At 41.6% G+C, this 16,438-nt stretch overlaps 1 protein-coding gene across 3 annotated transcripts in view; it reads right to left on the bottom strand.

The window, feature by feature from the left end:
* Positions 1-16,438, bottom strand: part of STAT3 (signal transducer and activator of transcription 3) — a 45,747-nt gene that overhangs the window by 15,108 nt on the left and 14,201 nt on the right. For 2 of the 3 annotated variants that reach the window (XM_066631352.1, XM_066631354.1), the window contains exons 2-4: positions 11,473-11,622; positions 9,858-10,002; positions 471-569 (exon numbers count right to left, since the gene is read on the bottom strand). In XM_066631352.1, coding sequence (XP_066487449.1) covers positions 471-569; positions 9,858-10,002; positions 11,473-11,600 — 372 coding nt within the window. In that variant the 5' untranslated portion in view covers positions 11,601-11,622. The remainder of the gene's footprint in view (positions 1-470; positions 570-9,857; positions 10,003-11,472; positions 11,623-16,438) is intronic. The other variant, XM_066631353.1, reaches the window with a different exon arrangement.

Here is a 16,438-nt window from a genome sequence, read left to right as displayed (position 1 = left end):
CCACCTTGAATTAAAGTCTGAGGAGAAATGTGACGACCAAGAAAGGCAGTATATAAATACCTGTATTATTATTATTATTAATACTAATAATAAACCAAGCCCTGAACACAAGTAAGAGGTTAACAGATGGAAGGGAAAGCCCAAGACGCATTACGGTTAGCACGAAGTGACTTGTTTGGAGCCACGTACAACCCCTAGCCAGGAGCTACCATTTCCTGACAAATGGAGGTGCAGACTCTTGAGGAAACATCAAACTGAGGCCCTCGGCATTAATCGTCCCAAGTTTACTCTTCTGAAATACGTAGAAGCAACAACATGCAGAAAGGTGTGTTGATCACAGAGCTTTGCTATTCAGAAGTTTCAAGAAGAACAACTCTTGGGTTTTTGTTTTCACACCCACATGGCTGGCAACTCCCTGATAGGAACTGATGGTGACAGGTGACAGCAGGGCAAACAGCTCCTCCTCTTACCTGGGCTGCCGTGGCTGCTGTCTGCAGCAGCCGATTCTCTTCCCAGAGACACCGGGCTACAATGCGGGCAATCTCCATGGGTTTCTCCAAATACCTGCTCTGTAAAAAGGAAGAGAAACCAAATGAATACTGAGAAGCAGGGAGGTTCTGGTGCCAGTGCACAGCAAACGATTGGAGGGGATGTTCATACACACAGTTCCTTCCATTTAGCCACGCCCAACAACTGGGTTACCAGATACCAAGTAGGACAGGGTGCCTATACCTTTAACCGTTGTATAGAAGAGGGAATTTTGGCAGGTGCAGCTTTTAAAAGCCTTCCATGTTGACCCCAGTAACCCTACCAAGAACCACGGTGTTCAATTCCCTAAGAATAGCTAGCCAGATCTTTCTCAGAGGTTCACCAGCAAGACATGAACGCAACACCCTGGTTACTGGTACCCAACGTATTTGGGATTCAGAGACAGGCTCCAACTGCAGGTGAACTGAGTTAAAGTAGGGGGGATGTTAATATCTGACTTAGACATTCTTATGGCCAAATCTTAAAGGACTGGGTGAAAACAAAACAAAAAACCCCTACACCAGCAGTTCTTAAACTGTCAGGGAGTTTGAGAACCAAGGTAAGTTGCTGTGGGGGAAGGGAGAAGGCTGCTGCCAGGGACAGGGAGGGGGATTTTCCACTTACCTACAACCAGCACTAGACTCCTGGGGGGTCCAGGGATCCTGTGGACCCCTCTACAGGGCTCCCCAAGCGTCCAAATGCCTGGAAAAAGTTTTTAAAAACACCCACTTCCTGTTTTTGCTGCCAAACCAAAGTGGGCTTTTTCCCCCCTAACATTTTTCAAACATTTGGAGGCTTGGGGAGCCCTGCAGAGGGGTCTGCAGACTCCCCAGACCCTCCAAGAAGCTGGTACTGGCTGTAAGTGGAACCCCCTCTTGTCCCTAGCAACAGAGCTATCCTTGAGATCGTGTTATTGCCTTTCCCCCCCTTCCCCGCCCCTTAAGGGGCCAGAGACAGGGCTTCTCAGGCTGGTGACTACCAGTTGGAGAACACTGCCCTACACCAGCCATTTTCTCTCTCTTTTTTTTTTTAATTTTTTTGTCATTTATTTATTTATTTAACTATAATAAACATAAAATAGAAAAACAAATACATACATAAACAAAATTCCAATAAAGCAGCACGAGCGAAGCCAAAACATTCCCATATTTATAATCCAAATACATTTGTATTGGCAACCTTCAGTCTCAAAAGACTATGGTATCGCGCTCTGAAAGGTGGTTCTGGCACAGCGTCTAGTGTGGCTGAAAAGGCCAATCCGGGAGTGACAATCCCTTCCACACCGGGAGCAAGTGCAGTCTGTCCCTGGTCTGTCTCCCTGGCTATGGGCCTTCCTTCTTTGCCTCTTTGCCTCAGACTGTTGGCCAAGTGTCTCTTCAAACTGGGAAAGGCCATGCTGCACAGCCTGCCTCCAAGCGGGCCGCTCAGAGGCCAGGGTTTCCCACTTGTTGAGGTCCATCCCTAAGGCCTTCAGATCCCTCTTGCAGATGTCCTTGTATCGCAGCTGTGGTCTACCTGTAGGGCGCTTTCCTTGCACGAGTTCTCCATAGAGGAGATCCTTTGGGATCCGGCCATCATCCATTCTCACGACATGGCCAAGCCAACGCAGGCGTCTCTGTTTCAGCAGTGAATACATGCTAGGGATTCCAGCACGTTCCAGGACTGTGTTGTTTGGAACTTTGTCCTGCCAGGTGATGCCGAGGATGCGTCGGAGGCAGCGCATGTGGAAAGCGCTCAGTTTCCTCTCCTGTTGTGAGCGAAGAGTCCATGACTCGCTGCAGTACAGAAGTGTACTCAGGACGCAAGCTCAGGAACGCAAGCTCAGGAAGTGTAGCTCAGGACGCAAGTTGTCCCTTAGACAACTGCAGGAGAAATGCAGGGAACAACGACAGCCACTCTTTATAGCCTTCATAGATCTCACGAAGGCCTTCGACCTGGTCAGCAGGGATGGCCTCTTCAAGATTCTCCCCAAGATTGGATGTCCACCCAGGCTCCTCAGCATCATCAGATCTTTCCACAAGGACATGAAGGGCACTGTTGTCTTCGATGGCTCCACATCAGACCCTTTTGACATCCGAAGCGGAGTGAAGCAGGGCTGTGTTCTTGCACCAACCTTGTTTGGGATTTTCTTCGCTGTCCTGCTGAAGCAGGCCTTTGGAACTGCAACAGAAGGCATCTATCTCCGGACCAGATCAGACGGAAAGCTCTTCAACCTCTCCAGACTGAGAGCAAAATCCAAAGTCCAGCTGAAATGTCTGCGTGACTTCCTCTTTGCTGACGATGCAGCTGTCACTACCCACTCTGCCAAAGATCTCCAGCAGCTCATGGATCGTTTTAGCAAGGCCTGCCAAGATTTTGGACTGACAATCAGCCTGAAGAAAACACAGGTCATGGTTCAGGATGTGGACTCACCTCCCTGCATTACAATCTCTGAGCATGAACTGGAGGTTGTCCATGACTTTGTGTACCTTGGCTCAACGATCTCCGACACTCTTTCTCTCGATACCGAGCTAAACAAGCGCATCGGTAAAGCAGCTACCACGTTTTCCAGACTCACAAAGAGAGTCTGGTCCAACAAGAAGCTGACGGAACATACCAAGATCCAGGTCTACAGAGCTTGCGTCCTGAGTATCCAAATACATACAGTCCAAACATTAACAAATGTTAATCTATACCACTAATACTTCAAAATCAATCTTCAAATCCAAAATACCTCAAATCCCCATCCTCTCTCTGATTCAAAAAATTAATAACTGGACTCCAATTCTTCAAAAAGGTTTCTGTTGAATTCTCCCTAAGCAAAATTGTTAATTTATCCATCTCCGCATAATCCATAAGTCTTATCCACCATTCCTCCACCGAAGGTATATTCATAGTCTTCCAATTTTGAGCATAAAGTATTCTGGCAGCGCTTATCATATACAAAAATAAAACTTCATTTTTTCTTTCCACATACTCATCTGTCATACCTAATAAAAATACTTCTGACTTCAATTGTATATTTTTTTTAAGATCAACTGTATCTGTGCATGAATTTGTGACCAATATTTTTTAACTTTTGGAACACGTCCACCACATGTGGTAGAATATTCCCTCTTGTTTCTTACATTTCCAACAACTATTGGACATAGTTTCATACATTTTAGCTAATTTACTTGGTGTCACATACCAACGATAGATCATCTTATATATATTTTCCTTAATGCTAACACTCAAAGTAAATTTTGTCTGTTTTATCCATAATTTCTCCCATCTGTCCATTGAAAGTTCATAGCCCACATTTTTTGCCCACTGGATCATGCATTCTTTAACCTGTTCATCTTCTGTTTCAAACTTCAAAAGCAATTTATATATTTTAGATATTACCTGCTCATCTGATCTTAATTGTTTCTCCAATATTGTCTCTCCCTCTTCAAAACCATATAATTTTTTATCAATTTTAAATCTTTCTAATAATTGTAAATACATAAACCATTGGCAGTCAAAACCCTCTACAATCAATTCCTCTCTAGACTTCAAAATACATTGACCTTGATTACATTTCAATAAGTTCTTATACAATAACCATTTATCTCTTGGTACAGTTCCCAAACCAAAATGTGCTTCTTGTGGTGAAGTTAAGAGTGGAATTTTGTTGTAAAACCTTTTCTTATAACGATTCCATATCTTCCACAGTGCATGTCTAACAATGATTCTTGAATTCCATATTCACTTTCAACTTATCATACCAAAGATATCCATGCCAACCAAATCTTAAATCATATCCTTCTAACTTCAACAATTTTTTGTTTTGCAACAATATCCATTCTTTAAGCCACAGAAAACAACATGATGCATAATAAGTCTTCAGATCAGGCAGTCCTAAACCTCCTCTTTCTTTTGCATCTTGCAAAATCTTAAGTTTCACTCTTGGTTTTTTCCCTTGCCATATAAAACCTGTCACATCTTTCTGCCACTCTTTAAAAGGTTTATCAGAAAGTAATATTGGTATATTCTGGAAGAGAAAAAGCATTTTTAGTAGTACATTCATTTTAATTACAGATATTCTTCCCAAAAAAGATAATTTCAACCTTTCCCATCTTGCAAAATCTTTTTTAATTTCACCCCAAACTTTAACATAATTATTTTGAAATAACATACAATTCGTGTTTGTCAAAATAATACCTAAATACTTAATCTTCTTCTCCACTTTGAACCTAGTCTTATTCATCAACTTCGATTGATCTTGTTCATTCATATTTTTAGATAAAATTTTAGTTTTCTGTTTATTTATCTTAAATCCTGCTAATGATTCAAACTTCTTCAACTTAACCATCAACAACTCTATGTCTTTTAAAGGTTTTTCTAAAATCAAAACCATATCATCTGCAAATGCTCTTAATTTAAAACATTCATCTTTATTCTTTGCACCATGTAGTCTTTCATCTTGTCTAATATCTCTACACAACACTTCTAGGGCAAGTATAAATAAAAGTGGCGACAATGGACATCCTTGTCGTGTTCCCTTTTGAATCTCAAACACTGTTGATAGTTCTCCATTTACCACTACCTGCACAGTTTGTGATGTATAAATTGACTTTATCCATTGTATAAAGTTCCCTCCAAAGTTCATCTTCTCTAAGACAGCAATCAAGAAAGTCCAACTCAAATTGTCAAATGCCTTCTCAAAGTCCAAAAAAATCAATGCTAATTGTTTCTCTATCCTTTTATCATAATATTCCAGCAAACCCAATACTATTCTAATATCACTCATGTGTCTTTTCAGTAAAAAACCACATTGATCTTCACGTATAAGATTTTGTAATATCTTCTTCATTCTGTTTGCTAAAATTGCTGTAAATATTTTACAATCATTATTCAACAAGGAAAGAGGTCTGTAATTTTTTATATCCATCAAATCCTGTCCTTCTTTAGGAATCAAAGTTATATTTGCTACTTTCCATGAATCTGGCATTTTCCCAGTCTGCAAAATATCATTCATCGTGTTAAGCAATGGTAAACTTACTTCTTCTTCTAAACATTTATAGAATCTACCTGTTAAACCATCTGGACCCGGAGCTTTATCTATATTAATCTTCTTTATTGCCTCTACAACTTCACACAGAGTTATTCTATTATTTAAGATTTCCCTTTGTTCTTCAGACATTTCTGGTAAATTTTATTTATCCAAGTAGTTCTTTACTTCTACTTGATCTATTTTTTGACTTTTGTATAAATTAGCATAATAATTTGTAATTATTTTTTTATATCCTCCTGATCAGTATACATTTTTCCCGCCTCCTGCAATTTTAAAATTACTCTCTTCTCTCTCTGCTTCCTCAATTTGTAGGCCAACCATTTCCCTGGTTTATTGGCATGCTCAAAATATCTTTGTTTCACAAACTTTAATTTAATTTCCATTTGATTCACCATCATCAAAGATAATTGATGCTGTAAATCTTTTATTTGTTGTACCATTTTTTTAATCTCCTGGGACTTCTATTAACTCATATTCCTTCTTTTTAATTTCCTCCTCAATTTTCTGAAACTTAATTTGTCTCTCTTTTTTCCATTCTATACTTTTCTGAATAAAGTATCCTCTCATAAAAGCTTTACTAGCATCCCAAACTATCCTCATTTCTGTTCCCTTATTTAAATTCAAATTAAAAAATTCCCTTAATTTCTGCTTAGCATCCTTTATTATAACCTCTTTTTGTAACAACAATTCATTCAATCTCCATCTATATGTTGTAGGTTTCTTCTTAATACTCATAGTTATTGGATTATGATCTGAAAGAGTCTTTGATAGAATTTCTGTTTTAGAAGTTTTTATTGCAATATCCTTCGTCACCCAGAACATATCTATTCTTGAAAATGATCTGTGTCTTTCTGAATAATAGGTAAACTCTTTTATATTTCCATTCATTTGTCGCCAAATATCTACAACCCCTAAAGCTTCTACCAAATCAAAAAAAGTTTTTGGTAATTTCCCTTGAGAAATCTTAATCTCCTTCTCAGATTTTTTGTCCCTTTGTGGTGACACAACTGCATTCCAATCTCCCATCAAACAATAACTTGAATATGAGTAATTTAAGAGTACATCCAATAATTGCCTTAAAAAAACTCCTCTTTCTTGATTTGGAGCATACAAATCCAAAAGTAAAGTTCTTACTCCAGAAATTATAACTTCCACAGCCAACCACCTGTCTTTTTCATCTGCAAACACAAGTTTTGGTTTTAAATAATCTTTAACATACATAACCATACCATTTTTCTTCTTTGAATTTGTTGAAAAAAATTCTTGTCCTAACTTTCTCTGTATTAAATAATTTGTATGACCTTTTTTAATATGCGTCTCTAAAAGGCAAATCACATCTTTTTTAAGTTTCTTCAAATAATAAAATATTTTTTTCCTCTTATTTGGAGCATTAGCTCCATTAATGTTCCAAGATAAAAACTTACGTTATACTCCATAGCTAATCTTCTGAACTAATTATTTGAAAGTCTATTTGGGCTTGTTGCATATCCTTTAGATTTTCCTGTCCTCTTCTTTCTCCTCCTCCTTCGAATTCCTTCATAAAATCTTTAGCTTTCTGAACTGAATCTATTCTATACATTCTACTCTGAAATCTAAAGGTAACTCCTTCCAATTCACACCATCTAAAGATAATTTTCTTATGTTTCAAAACATCCACCAGAAAGCCATAGTCTTTCCTTTTCTTTAGAATTCTAAGTGGAACCTCCTTCATCACAATAATCTGTACTCCTTCTACTGTAAGCTTCATCTTTGCATGTTGCTATAAAACCCTATCTCTTGTCCTTTTTCTTATGAAATGCACTAATATATCTCTTGGAAGCTTTCTCAACCTTGCAATCCTTGTATTTACTCTGTAGACTCTATCTCCAACTCCATCTCATTAGGATCACTTTTCAAGCAAGTTGCCAAGATTTCTCTCATCCTGGCTCTTATCTCCTCTCCTTCCTGTTCTGGTATAGCTCTGAATCTTAAAATATTTTCTTTTTGCGCCTTTTCCCATCTGTAAATTCATCTCCTGCATTTCTTGATGCAATATTTCGAATCTCCCATCCATCCCTTCTATTTTTTTCTGCAAACGATTTTCCATCAGTAAATCTTGAATAGCTTCCAGATTCAACTCTTTCCCCGATGATCTTGGTGGGGATTTCTCTTTGTGTATCTGTTCCAACGTATTACGTCTCCTGGTGGACATTTTCCCTTTAAAAATCTCAGTCTATCACAATCCACAGGTAATGATCTTAAATTTCCACAGGTGTTCCAATCTGTAACACTTCACAAGTAATTATCTTAATTTGCCACCAGATATCCGTATACTCCTTTATACAGAAAGCTCAGCAAGCAGCCTTCTAGTTTAATTCTATACACCAGCCATTTTCAACCACTGTGCCGCGGCACACTGGTGTGCCGCCAATGGTCCCCAGGTGTGCTGCAGGAGTTTGGTGGAGGGTCATTTATTAATAGGACCATTGGGGATATGAGCCCCCCCCCCTCCAACAGCAAGGTGTGTCTTGTCAATTGTCCAAAAACTAATGGTGTGCCTTGACAATTTTAGTACCTTGTCAGTGTGCCATGAGACGAAAAAGGTTGACAATCACTAGTGTAGTGCCCTACACTAAACCTCAGAAGCAGATTTTTTTTTTCCTAGAGAGAGCTGACCTTGATATGAGGAATACTGCCCTGGACATGAGAGGACACCAGCCCTTGGTTCTCACATTCTTCCATAAGAGTTATTTACTGACCATTCCAGAAATAGGGATATTGTAAATGAATACTCAAAATGTGTTGATGGCAACTACCTTTCATTTTAATTCTGATTTAAGGATGAAGCAGTTTGACTGCTCATATTTGCATCCTAATTTATTGCTTTGTTTTGCTGATTTTAATTATATTATTGATGTTTCACATTTTCTGGAAGCTGCTGTGGGAGTCCTTCGAGATGGAAAATAGGGATATTAGTTCAAGGCAAAACAAATTTCATTCTAAGCATGTTCATGTGTGCATATGTTCACATGCAATGAACTTCAAAATGCTGCATTCTTATTTTACTATCTGAACACAGTGTGCTAACCAAGTACACTTTTCATTCACTCTGTTTGCTTTGCTTGCAGAACTGAGAAGTTGCTGCACTTGCAATTCTTTATCGGGAGTGACAAGGACACAATAGGGATGATGAGGCAAAGGGCAGGGCCCAAGATGAGGAACCCAGATCACTTTCAAGTCCAGGAATTTGATCACAGCTCAGAAGATTCCTCACACAGCGCTCCCTAGGGTCAAAGATTTGAAAAGCATTCCATTTGCTTTCCAGATAGTTCTTTAACTTCCATGAAGGTTCCAAACTTGCTGTATCTAATCAGTCTTAAAAAAACAAAACACAGAAGTTGTGAGTGTCAAAGTCCACAAGACTGATTAGATACAGCACAGAAGAATGCATCCTGAGATTTGTAGCCTTGACGGCCAATAAGTTTATTTGTACTATTTATATACTAAGTTTCAGCAAACATTGGCTTCCAAAACAGAGCTTACGATTATCAAAGTCTGCAAAAGATGCAATACAAGTGCATTGGTGTATAGGTGCATCCATCACTGTTTTGCTATTTTGCTGGCGACCTGCTAGGTATCCCTACCAGATAAGGACTTCCCCCTAGAAACACAGGTCAGGTGACCTTCCTAAGGAAAAATTCAGCCGCTGTTGGGACCAGGAGGAGTGCTGGCTGATGCCAATTTATGGGCTCACATCCAGTGTCTATGGCCACAATACAAATTGTTTTATTAACAGTTCAGCAAGGAAATGGTGTAGTTCCTGAGACTAAGTTATGAACCAGTAAGTTAAAGGTTCAAGGATTTGGTTCAGGCAGTGGCTGTGGGCAAGCCATACTCTCCAACCCTCAGCTCCTCTTATCTGTAGGAGGATGACTGACCTACCTTACAGTGCTGTTGTAAGGATTACTGAGATAATGTATGTGAAGTTCTTTGAATACTTTGAAGTGCCATATAAATGCCAAGAAACTAGTTGTAGTTTCCCTGCAAACTTTGGATTCCCTTAAAATGGAGAAGTCACAATTCACAACAACACTGGATGGGGTACCTCCCAAGCAAAAGGAATATAGCAGGAAACTGCTTCTCTCTCTCCCCCCCCCTCACCCTCTCCCTCTCCCCTCCCTCTCCCTCTCTCATGTTTTGAGACAGCCAAAGTAATCTTTCCCAGACAGTGAGTATGTCTTTTGTCTCAGATACCTACAACTTGGGTCAGTGCTCACTCAGGGGCCCACATAAATTTGGGTTCCCAACACCAAGTTCAATCAGCCATTCCCACCTGCAAGAACTGCTTGATCCGGCGCAGGTTGTGTTGGTACAGAACGTTGGATTCCTGCAGGAAGCGGCTGTACTGCTGGTCAATTTCACCCAGGAGATTATGGAATACCAATGTGGCATGGGACTCTTTGCTGGCAGCATAGGCCCTTAACAGAAGATGGTGGGGGGTGGAAGGAGAAATGGAGTCATACAAAGCATGAAGAGTGGCGAGGTCAAGAAACTCCTCTAAGGCCACAGTCCTAACCAACTTTCCAGCACTGACATAAGGGCAATGCAACTTCAAAGTAAGGGAACCAACATTGCCTTACCTTGAGAAGGCCTCTGTGATTGCCCCACAACTGCAGGATATAGCACATGCCCCACTGGCACAGCTATGTCAGTGCTGGAAAGTTGGTTAGGATTGTGCCCTAAGTCTAATTCCACAAACACTGTTCTCAGTTATAACCAGGAAAGAAGTGTCATTACTGTCAGGAAGTTTCTGTATATTTTTAAGACAAAAGGTTTCTGTAATTTCCCGTAAGACCTCTAATCACACATAAGCATGCAAGACCATACACCCATGGCATGACAATACTTTGGAAATCTCTACCATATCTTGCATTGTATTTTTTTTTTTAAGTTACAGGTGGTAGTTGGAAGGTGTCTAATACTTTCGAGATCATAGATTAGTTAGCTAGCAACTTCTAAGCCAGATCTGACTCCCAAAGCAATTTTGTTTGACTCTGGCAGCCCTTAATTAGATTGCGACAAAACCTATGCCCACAATTAACTTTGTAAGAAAAAGAGGGGACAGAGGTTCCCAAACAGGAGAGTTGCAGGATGTCCCTAGTGGCCTCTTCTTCCTAACTTTCCAGGGTGCCACTGTCTTGGATCGTGTGAGATCTTACACAATCCAAGATGGTAGCGCCTAGGAGAGCCAGGAGGAAGATGCCACCGTGAAAGAATGGTGCCATAACCACAGTAAGTTTGGGAACCGCGGTGGGGGGTATTAAAGCTATAAGAAAGAGTCATAAAGCCTCAATCGTGGGGTCATCACAATTTACAGGAATGAAAAAGGTTGAAGACTACTGAATTAATGCACCACCAGGTCAAGGAGGAGGTATTTGGTGTAATCCTTCAGGTACCAGGAGACTGTGCCCCAATCCTGCCCAGGTTCTTAGCAATTGTGCTAAAATAGCTTTCACTAGTGTCACGTTTCATAGTAACTTTTTCTGCTCTCTCTAATAAGAATATTTGATTATACCGAACAGTGCTGGGAGGGCACTATGGGGGCTAGAAGTGGGTGGCGATGGGGGGCAGGGGTGAGTGGATAGGGTCTTGGGAGAAGGGGCAGGGTTGGTGGTGGGTCTCCAGTCTCATACTTCATTGATTTATTTAACGGGGTCATATCACGAAAAGGTTGAAGACTGGAGAACAGAGCAATACACTGAGAATAGAGATCCTAGCCACTGCGAGTTTTAATATTTTTACCTTTTCCACAAAGGTAAAACGTTTCCACCAAACGTCAGTCTTTATTTTCTCAAGGCTGACTGAGAAGCTGACTGAGAAGGCACAAGCAAAGAATACCAGTCAATCCCAACCAGCATGCGCCCACACTGAAAAGTTTCGCAACTCACCAGTCCTGGCTCTCTATCCAGGGTGCAAGGAATTGCCGTAGCTCCATTGGAAAGCTGTCGCTGTAGAGTTGATGGAGCTGCTCCAAATACCTCGTGTCCAGCTGCTGCAGTTGGTTCCACTGTGCCATCTTGGCAGCTGACTCTGGAAACCTGGAAACACAGAGACAAATGTTTTACACGCTTGGAACGGAACCCACATGAGTAATAAGGCTCAACCTGTACAGGTATTAATACACAAATGCTGCAGCAATGACACAAGGGTGGAATGGGACCATGGGAGATGTGCTGCCTACTTCAAAAGTAGCATTCACAAAAGGTAAGAGTCAGATAAATGTGCAAATACAATATTATCAATGAGGAGGGGAAAAGCAAACAAGATAAGAGGAAGGTGGAACAAAGAATTAGGGTAGAATCAGATAAATGGGAGGTGAATCAAGCAGGCACATTCACAGTACAGTTGTAGATAACGTGACATCAGAAATCACAAGCATCAGTTCCTGGGGAAGTAAGAGCAGGAGATAGAGAAAGAAAGTTGTAATTTTGGGTTCAGCTTCTTGGAAGTGGAGGGAGAGTGAGGGGGAAGAGGAAAGATGCAAAGCTAAGAGATGTCCTAATGTTCTATGGAGAGGAGAATGGCCAAAGCTCTTTGTCCCCCTCCCCACAGATCTATGGCATATCTGACCAGTAGACAAGGCACTAAGGCAAGGCTGCTCTCACTTCACCTTCCCTTGACAAGAAATCCACTCTTGCCAAATGTTTTTTCCACCCTTCTTTTGCAACCCAGTTAAGTAGTCACAGGAAGCCACCCACCATCACCACGACCTGTATGCAAAAGAGAAATTAAAGCCAAAGCTCACTCTTGTCCCCACACCCAAAGGCAAGCCACAATGAAAGGTGTTTAAGGAAGATGGGAAAGGCCCTATGGGGTGCTTTGAGATCCCCAAGGAAGGGCTGTAGCAAACCTTTATTTAAAGAACAAACAAAAACCCTAAGTGATCCGGCATCACTGGCTTCCTGAAAGGTTTTTCAACATACATGTTGGCAACCTTCAGTCTCGAAAGACTATGGTATCGCGCTCTGAATGGTGGTTCTGGAACAGCATCTACTGTGGCTGAAAAGGCCAATTCGGGGGTGACAATCCCTTCCACACTGGGAGCAAGTGCAGTCTGTCCCTGGTCTGTCTCCCTGGCTATGGGCCTTCCTTCTTTGCCTCTTTGCCTCAGACTGTTGGCAAAGTGTCTCTTCAAACTGGGAAAGGCCATGCTGCACAGCCTGCCTCCAAGCGGGCCGCTCAGAGGCCAGGGTTTCCCACCTGTTGAGGTCCACTCCTAAGGCCTTCAGATCCCTCTTGCAGATGTCCTTGTATCGCAGCTGTGGTCTACCTGTAGGGCGCTTTCCTTGCACGAGTTCTCCATAGAGGAGATCCTTTGGGATCCGGCCATCATCCATTCTCACGACATGACCGAGCCAACGCAGGCGTCTCTGATGCCCCAAGGTACCAAACTTGAAGAAAAATAAATACTTGGCATCCAATATGGTGCATGTCAAGGGTCTACATTTCTTCATGCAAGTTCTCTCAGTGTCTTCCTGTAAGTGAGGTCAGGTTTGTGATCTCTACGTTAGACAGAAGATCAGCTTCCCTGAGGCCACCTAGAGAGTTCATTGCTGAGGTGATATCTGAACACTGCTGAGGTGATATCTGAGGAATTTCCAATGCTAACAACATGCTACCCAATCAGGACAGAGAGAGAAGGAACTTTGGCTATTTTGTTCAGAAACAAAAGCAAGCAGCATTGAGAACTCTACCTGGAGTTGTTGAGGTTCATTTATATTGAGACACAGGCATTCCTGGTGCAGTGGGGCCACCAGGCCCACGTTGTGCCCTGGGTTGGATCTGAGCAGGCGGGAGGTCTCCTCGGAATAAGGGAACATTTGCCTGTTCAATGGGGCCACTCTGATCTGTGGCAGCTATTTAGCCCTGTGCAACGCCAGCAAACATGGGACATGGATTAGGGTGTGGCGGAGGCCTGCTCTGCCATCCCCATCTGGTCTCAGGCCTGAACCACCCCTCCCCCTGCCCCCCAACTGGGGGCACAGAGGCAGCCACAGGCTCTTTGAAAAAGATCCAGAGCTCCTCCCTTGTCTTTAACTGTCAAAGGTCTCATCAACTCAGGCCTTTGATCTTTGGAAAAGAACCTGGGGATTATTGGCATCAGTATGCAAAGTCTTGCAATACCCACACAAAGGCTGAGGGACTTTCAGTGGCTGTTAAAGAGATCATAATAGGGCTACCAATTATTGCCACTAATGCAAATACATGGAATTGAACTGACTTCTCAAGTTCTGTTTTTCAGCGCAACTGCAAAAAGAGGAGTCTCGACTAAGCGTGGGCAGTGGAACCTCAAAGCACCAACTGGGAAGTCCCTGGTTCGGATTTCATCTTTGCAGTAAATTCACTAGGTGGCCTTAGGCATTGTTTAGTCTTTCAACTGCAATATGGGCACAATTATATAGACCGGCTCTGCAGGAATATTGACAGCCTACTAAAAAAAATAAATATGCAGAGCGTTTGAATGCTCTTAAAAAAAACTGAATCACTGCCAAGCATTATACAAACAACTCTTCCTGCACATCAGGTTTTGCGAGGGCAATTTAATTTTGGCTGGTCAATGAAATATGGAGATGAGATAACAAGATACAGAATTGCTTGGCACAGATTTGTGTGACAAAGTGTTCTTAAATGATTTAAAGCTTTTTAAAGGGAAGGTCTGTTGGAAAATAAACTGATAAATCTTAGTTTCCGCAAGTGCCTTCTGGTTTCAAATTCAAGTCAAACTTTGATTTGAAGAGTGCAAGTATTCAAACACACCAGAGTTAACTTCTGTGTTTGCAGATCTGGAGTGACAAAACGGCTTCATGCATCACTGGTTGGAATGATTCTTTCAGGAGTCAGCCAGGAAGGAATTGCTTGCATCTGTTGTGCATCTGTTGTGCATAAAATCCATTGTTTGATCACTCAACCCACTGGCTCCCAACTAACTATGCACTGAGGGGAAAGATTCAACCAATAGGGTTGCTAGAGTTACCGTAGTAACTATTCTAATAAGTAATAACTTACAAATTGGAAAAAACCAAAACAAAACTGAAAACTGGGGTTCCTGCATTTTGGTGAGCCTTGATAGCCGGGTGCTCACTACCAAATGTCTCCTTCTTCAATAGAAGGTGCTGGGTATCAACTGTGGTGCTTCAGAGGCCAGCATGATTGCAGGTGCAATCTCAGCTCTGAGGTTGGGGAAGGATTGAGCTGGCCTTTGTTGCAACGAGCCTTGGCTGGGTCAAGGTGTTCCACCCCCTTTTAGATTCTGAAGAAGGGTAAGAGACCTCACTGGAACAAAATATGCATTTATGGACCTTAGCACAACATTTACAAATAGATTTTTTAAGAAAAGATTTTATAAGGGCAACTATTTATCATTCAAAGAATCTGTCACGTGTTCCAAGAAATTGTTTTGATACACACATATCACCACAAAAGCAAAAGAAAGTTACTCTTCAATTCTATACCCGTTTCTCCTTGTCAACATGAATGGAAGAGACAAGACCACTAGGGTTACTGCGGTGACTATGAAACACCGAAGTGCCTCCAATAAAAAGGAACAATTACATTGTGCCAAGCATTGCTCGATATAAAATTATTCATTGTTTGCATATGTCCATCCACAGAGAAGTTAAACTGTATTTCTTAGTTATGAACTACTGTTCATTTTGTTGGCTTTTTGGTCTGACCTTAGGAAAGCATCACATTCAAATGTGTGGCATTGACCACAAAGCAGACTTGAGAAATGAGGGTGTTTGGGAACTAAGCACGTGATGCATACAGTTATATAGTGGTGCCCTAGAAAATAGTAAGCAACTATCACCCAAATCCTAACCAACCTTCCAGCACTGGCACTGCTGTGTCAATGGGATGTGTGTTGCATCCTGCAGTTGGGTGGCACTCATGGAGGCCTCCTCAATGTGAGGGAATGCTTGTTCCCTTACCTCGGAGCTGCGTTGCCCTTATGTCGGTGCTGGAAAGTGGGTTAGGACTGCACCCTGTGTTGGTTATTAGACCAAAGAAAGGGGGGGCGCCAACATCCGGTAAACCCTTTATTAGAGAAACCAAACAAAAAATCTTTAACAGGCTTTCATGTTCTCCGGAACTTTTCAACAGGCAGCTAAGCAAAAAAGGGAGGTGGAGATGGTATAATGTGAAATCCAATGTTTGCAACAATCCTGAAATGGAGTACAGGAGGATCTGCCTCTCAAAGCTAGACAGGGTCTCATTTTGCACCCAGGGCTTCTGGGAAGAAGAAGAGATGGTGATGACAGTTCCCTGTTTTCCAAATACAAAGCCCAGCACTTTCAACCATTTTTATTTTATTTATTGCCGTTTTTGTTCTGTGCTGCTACATTTTTATATTCCATATTTTTATAATTATCTACTGCTGATGCTTTTATGGCTTTTGTGCTGCCGCCTCTTGCTTTCAGCTGTTTTATTGCTGCATTTGGTTTTACTATGCATGCTTTTACACAAGTCACCTTGGGCACCCACAGCAGTGGGGGGGAAGGGCAGGGCAAAACTGTATTAACTTAAATGAAACACTTCGCAAGGACAGGGATGCACATGGCTGACCATGGCCTGTGGAACTCTGAATCTCCCTTCATCCCCAGATGCTCATTCAAATATCAAAAGATGAGATGCAGTTGTTTTATTTTCGTGTACACTGCCTTGCACGTCTTATAGGCCTGGTGTAGCTACATGTGAGAGGATAAAATTCAGTTTGCAAAATAGATTCACCCTGTGGGTGGGGAATGCCACTTTTTAATGGTCTCTCACACACACTCCCTGCAAGCAAAAAAAAAAAAAGGGGGGGGGGACACCACACCAAGGATAAAAGTTTCAGTCCAAAGTGTCATTCTCATT

This window comes from Tiliqua scincoides, chromosome 5, assembly GCF_035046505.1.
Source record: "Tiliqua scincoides isolate rTilSci1 chromosome 5, rTilSci1.hap2, whole genome shotgun sequence".
NCBI lineage: Eukaryota > Metazoa > Chordata > Lepidosauria > Squamata > Scincidae > Tiliqua > Tiliqua scincoides.
This window is presented reverse-complemented; position numbering and strand designations above follow the sequence as displayed.